We start from the raw sequence: 8,944 nt of genomic DNA, 5'->3' as shown, positions 1-8,944 counted from the left end.
AGTTCTTCATCTCTATATAAAATACAAAATACCTCTATCAGATATACTATCATTACACAACAACTCATTATAAAAAGTGTTAATTTTGATTTTATAATCTTGTGGGTTTGTTTTTTTGGACAATAGTCAAGCCCAAGTAGAAAAAAGGATCCTAGGCCCTATACTTGTTGTTTAGTGGACCACCGCAGCTAAATTAGGCTGATTACGAACCAAGTTATGCACAAAACATGGATCCTACAATACATACACACTAATACATACAAAATATATACGTATTGCATAATAAGGAATAGTAAAGAATGATGTAAGTAAAGGAAAAGTGAATAAAAAACATTAGGGGTCCTCAGAATAATAAATAATACTTAATTATTTCTTGAGTTTCTAATACATTATGTTCCTTTTGCACTGGGATATGTTACAAGGTTCAAATAAGTTCAAAAATCATAGACTTAGATAGCTCTTTTAGGCTTTTAAGACTTGTGAGGTTTGAATCCCTTTGAATCCAAATGTATCCTCTAGTGCCTGTCTTAGGATCCCAGACGGTGTTTTCCCTCTTTTCTCCTTTTTTGAATTCTAAATGAGTTTTTTAAAGGATCTTTTCTCTCTGATTCACTATTGCTCAATGGTTTTTGCTGATGACTTCACCCCCTTTTATAGCATCTTCCTAGGGTTTCTGGTGCACCACAGATTCCCTCCATTTACTACTCTAGGTACCAGAACCAATGTTGTGTCAGCAACATTGGTGGCTGGTCATTTCCTCATTTTCTCACTATATTCTTCTTTTGAGGTTTCCCTCCAAAAAGTCTCCAGCTGACCTTCCTCTTTTGAGGGGTCCTAGGGGCTGACCTTCAATGCTTCTTTTCCCAAAGCTTCTAAACACTACTTTTCAGACCCACTTTTTGGCTGCTTCACTTTTTGTCTTTTTCTCTAAATGTGCAGATTCCTTTCTCATCAGGTTGAAAGATCTCCAGCCACCTTCCTTCATGGTACATCTCCCTGCGTTCCCCGAGGTACCAGACTTCTTTTCATGAAGTGCTGGTTCCCAAGTCATTTGCCTTTTTCTGCATCATTGGGCGGCTGATGGGACATATCCATTCTTATTCTTCATGTTCATGGGCATGCTCCCTTGAGCTGTCTCAATCCCAGCTGGCCTGCTGCTACATATCCCGAGGATCCTGCGGTTCTGGTAGTTCCAAGGTATCCTGGTTCAGTCCTTTTCCGGGCTTCCAGAAAACTCTCCTTACAAAGGCTGGGCTAAGCTTCCTTTGCTTTTTTCTCCCTTCTCTAAGGCCCAAGGCTTACCCATTCATGAGTTTGGGCTTCCTTTTACCTAATTTAAATGGGTCTTGGTTTATGAATTGGGACTTTCTATCCTTAAGGGCTCATTAGTTTTGGATTTCAATACTTGTAATATTTTGGACATCAACAAATTTCTAAACCAAAACCTACCACTAAAAAGATATCTTTCATAGCAATCATTCAAATTGCAAATTTTTATGCAAATTTAAATAATACTCATTGAATAAATTGAATAAGGAATCTTATACAACCAATATATAAAATGCACAATCATTAAATATTTGATATCCAATATCCAAAGGTACTTACTTGCTTCCTAATAACTTGAAATTGCTCGAATTTGATTGCATCCAAATATTTAAGAAACTGCAACATAACAAACATTATGGGTGATTATTATTTCTTGATTATCCAAATAACTACCTTTTACGAAATAAATTAAACTGATATTAAAAAAATATAAATAAAAAGCCCCAACACAATCCACAAGAGGAGACTCAATATATGTAGGCTTTTTACCTTAGAGAGGATATAGAGATGTGGCTGAAAGGACATATTGTCTGGACTAAAGAACTAAAATTCCAAACAATAAATCTAATTCACGAGGTAATCCATCAACTACAAAACCCAATGGCAGTATCATCTACACTAATCCAACCAATAATTGCACGTGCATGAAAGAAATTTATAATAAAAAATAAAATAAAAAGGTTCAATGCCAAAATAAATCAGAGTTGCTTGAAAGGCAAGAGACAAACAATTAAGATCGGTGACTGGTTATAAAAGAAGGAAAGAAGGGACCTTCAGCAAAGAGGATCGGGAAATTGAGAGAAAAAACACTGTAGACCTCACTATCCATAATTGTAATCTATCTTGGGAAGAAGTAATATAAGTCATCCTCGGCTTGTGTCCGAGGAGAAGATTTCTTTCATATTCATATAAACAGTTCCTTGTGTGTACCATTGTGATCAAAGCCCATCATTTTTGTTATCTAAACATCATTAGAACCTAGATTTCAAGCTCACTTTCTACAAATTTTATTGTAAAAAGGTCTTTTAGGCCCATCCCCTTCTGACTATGGATTCAGGCTCGAATTGTGTCCTTACATATGATGATCTAAGAATTTAGCTTTGTATAAGATAGATTAAGGCCTTCTACTTTTAGCAATAGGAATTTTTTAATATAGAGACAAAGAAACTGGGATAATGCCTGATATATAGTGATCATATCTGATTCCCACCCAAAATTTGATTCCAACCCCAAAAAATAATGAATGGAAAATTAACTTTGTTGTCCATCATTGTAAATTGGGAATTGCTAAAGGTACCAATTTTACTATAAAAAAAAATTTACAAACCGAACAAACTTACGTGACCATGAATATGATTGATTGTTGCTATATCAACACCATAATAAAGAAATAGTACAAACCAAAATAACCCTAAGGCCTCATGACACGAGAAAGTCTAAACAACAGTGACAACTAAAAAACAATGAAGTGAGTTAAAATAAAAACTAGTGAAATTTTGTTAACTTAATTATTGTGCAAAATATTGTGAAATTATTGTGTCTATAACATTACTCTTCATAAAACATGTCTCTCGTAAAATATAAAACTCGTGTGTAGAATACACACATATTATGAGATAGATGTTTTGCAAGACTGAATCACAAGATCATTTTTCTTACGGTGCCTTTGGGTGCAAAGTAGAAATTGCTCAGGCCACTATCAGAATTGTGAGTTTGGGTATGTCTGAGCTGAGCTTGTCACATTTATAAAATAAATTTTGGATATATAGTTAAGGGAGGGGATGTTGAACTAGATAGTAGAACCCACACATGAGTGGGTCTATTAAATTATGTCCGGTTCCACTTTGATTCTTATGATTTTTTTTTTTGGGTAAAAGATTCTTAAGAATTTGTAGCATATGCTGGTTTCACTTGTGGAATCAATTTCTAAATATTTTCCCATCATATTCTCAATTGCATTGCCCAAAGACTTAAAAGTGGGTTGTAAACTTGGACCCAAAATTTGGACCTAGGATGGATTCTTTTGAGGACAAACTTGTAGCCACTGGCCACCTACTGGCCAAGGGACTTGCTCTAGAATAATATTTTTCCTGTCTGCTTCTGCTGTAATTTTGAATAGGAACGTGGTGCTTGCCATGTCTTTTGCACGTACTCCATAAATGGTTTACAAAGGCTTTGGTTAAGATTGTTGTGGTCTTGCTTTTATTGATTATTTTGTCTGCTATCAATTTCCCTAATAGCACCACCGCATTTTCTTGATGTGTGGTCACTTGTGCTCGTGGAGTGTGAGAAGATAAGAGCCGGAATTAAAGTTTTCAGAAAGAACCTTCATACACATATACACTTAAATTAAGTTAGAGTAGAATTTATATATTGTAAAAAAAAAAATTCCCTAATAGCTAGCTTTTAGAGATTATCAAATTATAAATTACTAGAGCATCGTGTAATTGTGGTAAAATGAAAACAAAACTTTACAAATGCTCAATAATTTCTGTAGAAAGGAGATTGGAAATATAATCAAAGTGAAGTGTAGGCTGTGGAGGCTGCTGCCATTTTTGCTAAAGATATCGTCATCCAGAAGGTAAATTTTGAAAGCGACAGCTTGTTGAAATGTTCAGCCATACAGGGGGAATCAGAGGCCTCCCCAGCTATTGTCAATATTATTGCAGGTACCATACCCCACATGCAGATGCTGTGCCAGTTTGAAATTTGCCACACTCGAAGGATGGAAATAAGGCAGCACATGGGTTAGCCAAGCATGCGCAATTTGTTGATGATTTTGTAACATGTATGGAGGAAACTCCACCCATTATAAATTCTGAGATTTCTTCGGATGTAAACCAGTTTTTGCGGGCTTATTTTGAATGAATTCACTGGTTTCCAATTCAAAAAAATAATAATAATAAAAATAAAAAATCAACACCAAGTGTAAAAATGATGTTGGTCGATCAAAATTTACCATTTGAACAAATTATTAAAATAATTTTTTCCTAAACATTGGTCTTTTAATTTTTTTTTTTTTTTTTTTTTAAATCCATTATGAGTAGAGTACGTACCCACTACCTCCACATAGAAACGATCTATATTGATTTATTCTCCTTGGTGTCACCACGTGGATCTTGCATGAAAAACGTGTCTAGTGGGGGAGGTTTATCGGTTTGTTACGTGTCTGTATGTACTTTCCACTTGAAGAAAATCAATCTCAGATCAAAATAAAGCAAAGTTGAGAGCAAAGTCACTGTCTTCCCAATTCCCAGACAAAGCAAACAACACAACACATTCTTATCACAATCTGACAATGGGACAGGGTCAAGAGGTCAAGACCAAGACTGAACCTCAAGTTGAAATTCAGGTTTTACTGGATGAGTCTCTCTCAATCTCTACAATTATATGGGAACAGAGGACACAATAAAATTTCAAAATATTTTTACACCATTTTGTTTTGAGTTGTGGCGAGTTGTGTTTCTGTATAATCTTTATTATTTATTTTAATCTATGATGATTAACAATTTAACATGTGAATCGTGTGAAAATGTGACGAGATTTTGTTGTCTTCTTTGAAATTTCTATTTCTTTTTGTTAACTTATATACTGTGTTAGACTTATAAATGTAATCCCGAGTAGCATTTGCTTTTGCTAAAGTGTGTAATTTTGTGGATTGTTAGTTCAACTTATAAAATTTCTATAATGAATTTGGGTTCAATTTCTGCCTATACTAAAAATCAATTAGTGTTTTAATCTAATGATAAAAAACTCGCTTGTCTATCTTAAAAAAAGTGTGCAATATTTGTTAATTGTTACTAAAAAAATGGTGTAATATTTGTTACAAAAGTAGATGTTTTAAAGTGACACAGTAATCAAATTTGATTGCTTGTCTTATTACACAACGTTTTGAAGTTGGTTTACAAATTGTAATGACAAAACTTTGGCTTTGGCAAATTGTAGGAAAGAGGTGAAATTTTTTTCTTCTATAGGCCAAAAGTTGACAAAGAAGAAGCTCACAGCGCAGACGATGTGCAACGTTTGTATATTGTGCTGCGGCCAGAGTCCGGTGAGCGGACAGTGGAAGAGAAGCAAGACTCTGATTCAGGAAAGGAAGGAGCCAAGAAGGGATCTAAAGGGAGTGAAAGTGGCTCTGACAAGAGTGGAATTGAAGGTGGACATGGAAGCCAGGTGAGACACAGTTTGTTCATTGGTAGACTTGGGGATGCATGTGATGTGTGTGCATGAAACTTGGGGAGCAACATTACATGTTATCCCAAGTTACTGGCTTTCTGGGAATATGAAATTTGGTAATGATTATCACACAATAGCAAACTCTCAGTACACACTGCCATCTACTGAAATGAAATTGTGTTTTTTTTTTTTTCCAATTAAAATTGTGAAATTATTTTACCATTTCACAATTTTAATTTTCTAAAGTGTGAATATGGAATAACAATAAGGAATGTGTAATAACATCTTTCAAATTATCTCAACTTGAGCAGTGGCTAGTAGGGATATTAGCGGTAAACCTATAGAAGAGTGTTTAGGAATAATATCACTGTCCAGAAAATCATATGGTGATTTAAGAACGTAGTTTTGTATAAGATAGATATAGTGATTTTCGTAGTTTTGTATTAGCAGTAAACATATGGTGATTTTCCAATTCACCAACTTATTTTATTCTATCTAACGTGGTTCTACCTCTCTTTTCTCTCAAGTAAAGTTGGAAATAAGATACCAATTTTAACTTTTTTTTTTTTTTTTTTCTTTTCATTCATGATTCATATGTCTTTCTCAACTTACTTTCCATCATTAACATAATATGAGATTTTTGTGTCATACTATGAGATTTTTGTTGTGACATTGTCTTGTTAAACATTTAGATAATATTATTTAGTTTTTGCTAAAAATTAGTTTGATTTGATAGGATAAATTTATTTATAATTTCAAGTATATTTTTAATATTGAAACAGGTCATTTTATTTGAAAAAATGGTAATAGTTATAGGGAAAATTAACAAGAAATAAAGTTTTACGGTGTAGAGCGGGTCTTCGCGGGGCCTTAAGGGGCGGGGAGGGGCAAGAAATTGTCCCCGTCATGCGGGGCGAGACAGGGATGAGGCAAGAAAAATCTATATAGGGCAGGGGCGAAGATCCCATCCTTCGGCCCCAACCTGCCCCATTGCCATCCCTACCTTCTAGCAATAGTACTTTCTTAATTTAGAAACAAAGGAACTAGACTAATGCCAGACATATAGGGATTAATATCTGATTCTTACCAAAAATTTGATTTTGACCCCCAAAAAAAATAAATAATGGAAAACTTTGTAATCCATCATTGTGAATTGGAAAATACTTGAAGGTACCAATTTTACTAAAAAACTTTACGAAGCAAACAAACAAACTTACATGACAATGAATGTGACTGATTGGTGTCATATTAGCACTATAATAAAGCAATTTATTAATTTCTTTTTTGTGTTGGATTTAAAATTTGACACTATGAGTTTGTGAAGATGTAGTAAAATTTGCACTATGAGTTTGTGAAGATGTAGTAAAATTTGCAATATCTCTTAACATTACTCTCCTAAATTAGAAATTGCTAATAATAATTAGCAAATTTCTTCTTACAACCCAGAGAAAGAGAATTATCGATAAATTCCATAATACATCTTGGATTAAGGCAGAGGTTCATTAGGTACCATAATTAGTTTAAGTGTTACCACAAACTGCTTGCTATATGCATGTGTGTTCGCAGGTGGGCAGTGTAATACTTTCTTAATTAGTTTATGATTGCTTATAGAAGTTAAGTATGCATCTTAGTGCTTTGTCTAATTGAAGTTTCACATTTCTTCTAATTGAGAAGTAGTTGCTTTGTCACGATGCTACGAGCATACTATACTTTTTCAGACGGTAAGTAAACTTAGTTGGTATTTTTGTTTTTAATTTTTAGTCTTTACATATACTAATTTTAAAAGTCATAATGTTCAGTAGTACAAAAGTGGAAACGTCAACAATTTGCTTTGCTTGGTTGAAATTGGAAATAATCATGCAACAAATATGGCTAAATTATACTTCATAATGTTTATTTCAGTTATAACTAGCTGGTAACTAGTTGGCATTGATTGCTTTATTTTTATTTTTTTATTATAATTGTAGGAAGTGAACATTGAGAAGCAACCCTTATTGCGATTTATTGTCATGGGAAGAAAAAGCCTTCCGGATCCAAGCAAGAAAAGTCGACCATATTGGGCTTTTGTCGAGATGGTTACTACCAATATAGAAGATGTGAAGACTACTCTAAAAGGAGGTAATCCTAAATGGAACTTTCATCTAATCCTAAAAAGAAGTAGAGTGGAGACCTGGTTTAAACTCAAGATCACATGTTCTGATGTATACCATTTACCAAATGGTGAATTAATTTTAACTATATTCTAATTGTATTTACAATGTTATTCACACAATTCAATATGTTGCATTGCAGAGGAATATGATACTAAAACTAAAGGGCACCGCCAAACCTCTCCTGCAAGAGCATTGGGAGAAGGCATTTACCGCATATTAAGGCACAAGCCTGGAAAGAAAACACACACCCATTTGATTTACAAGCTTGAACTTCCACCCCAAGATGAGAAGAATGAGCCACAAGAGTTGCTTAACATTGAACCGGAAGGCTCATTCCTGATACAAATAAAGAACCCGGATCAGCATGGCACATCCCAGTTCAGGGGGCTACAAAACAAGCGCAAGGCTGTGTTTCCTGCACACCTCCATGGACAGTTTGGACAACTACGGTACTGCCCAGCTGATCCACCGGACTTCTTGAACTACGAAGGATGTGAATTCTTGCTCATATCAGCTTCAGATGACATAGAAGAGGAGTTGGGTTTGGAGCTCAAGACAGAAGGAGAAAGTGATGCATCTTGTTCTGATTTGGTCAGGACTTTTGGAGAGACTGCTTCTACTAGTGCCCTTTTGAAAGGCACTTGGGTTTGAATTGAATCTCTCCCCATCCAGTGCTCTACATACAGATGCAATGCTAGTTGAGATGCTACTACTGCTCCCTTTAGGTTCCATTTTGCTGTGTAGATCATGTTGGTACTAGTTGGGTTATGTAGGTAACTCACGATCATGAATTAGCATAGCATGCACAAGAACGCTTTGTAAATTTTTGTTTTTGTGATTATTAATGTAAAATGGTATCTTTCAGTTTTGTTTTTGTTCGTTTACTATGTCCATAAATCAAATCTGTTGATGTTCAACACTTCCATATTTTTTGGTTCACACCAGACTCATGCCTACTGTCTCAATATCTTTTGTTATTAACAATATATATATGTGTGTGTGTGTGTTAACAATATATATACACACGCAAAGCAAGAAAGGAAGATATAAAGGCCGATAGATGAAGAAATAATAGGACAATTTATATATGAATGCACAAAAAACCTCTTGAGCTTTTTAGAGTTGATGTGCTTTGCATTTGATTGCCATTTTTAAGCTTTTCTTTGTATATATCATAGGAATTTCTATATTTTAGTTTTCTCATGATTAATAGAAACTATATTTTGTATTAAAGAGAAAGGAACTATATCAATTTGAAAGAGCCGTGAGTAACTGTTTGGTGTCTT

At 34.4% G+C, this 8,944-nt stretch overlaps 1 protein-coding gene across 1 annotated transcript; it reads left to right on the top strand.

The window, feature by feature from the left end:
* Positions 1–4,520: 4,520 nt before the first annotated feature.
* Positions 4,521–8,563, top strand: LOC142627649 (uncharacterized). Its single transcript, XM_075801528.1, has 4 exons — positions 4,521–4,681; positions 5,275–5,502; positions 7,473–7,623; positions 7,798–8,563. Exons 1-4 carry the CDS (start codon positions 4,628–4,630, stop codon positions 8,307–8,309), a joined length of 945 nt encoding a protein of 314 aa, XP_075657643.1. The 5' UTR covers positions 4,521–4,627; the 3' UTR covers positions 8,310–8,563.
* The last annotated feature ends 381 nt before the right edge of the window (positions 8,564–8,944 follow it).

The sequence above is a fragment of the Castanea sativa genome, chromosome 3, assembly GCF_040712315.1.
Source record: "Castanea sativa cultivar Marrone di Chiusa Pesio chromosome 3, ASM4071231v1".
Taxonomy (NCBI): Eukaryota; Viridiplantae; Streptophyta; class Magnoliopsida; order Fagales; family Fagaceae; genus Castanea; species Castanea sativa.
This window is presented reverse-complemented; position numbering and strand designations above follow the sequence as displayed.

What these genes read in the sequence shown, in the direction of transcription:
- LOC142627649 (XM_075801528.1), top strand. Translation starts at nt 4,628, where the DNA reads ATGGGACAGGGTCAAGAGGTCAAGACCAAGACTGAACCTCAAGTTGAA. An exon ending in AAGGTGGACATGGAAGCCAG is followed by an intron (nt 5,503 to 7,472) that starts GTGAGACACAGT and finishes TTATAATTGTAG; the next exon opens with GAAGTGAACATTGAGAAGCA. An exon ending in GAAGACTACTCTAAAAGGAG is followed by an intron (nt 7,624 to 7,797) that starts GTAATCCTAAAT and finishes GTTGCATTGCAG; the next exon opens with AGGAATATGATACTAAAACT.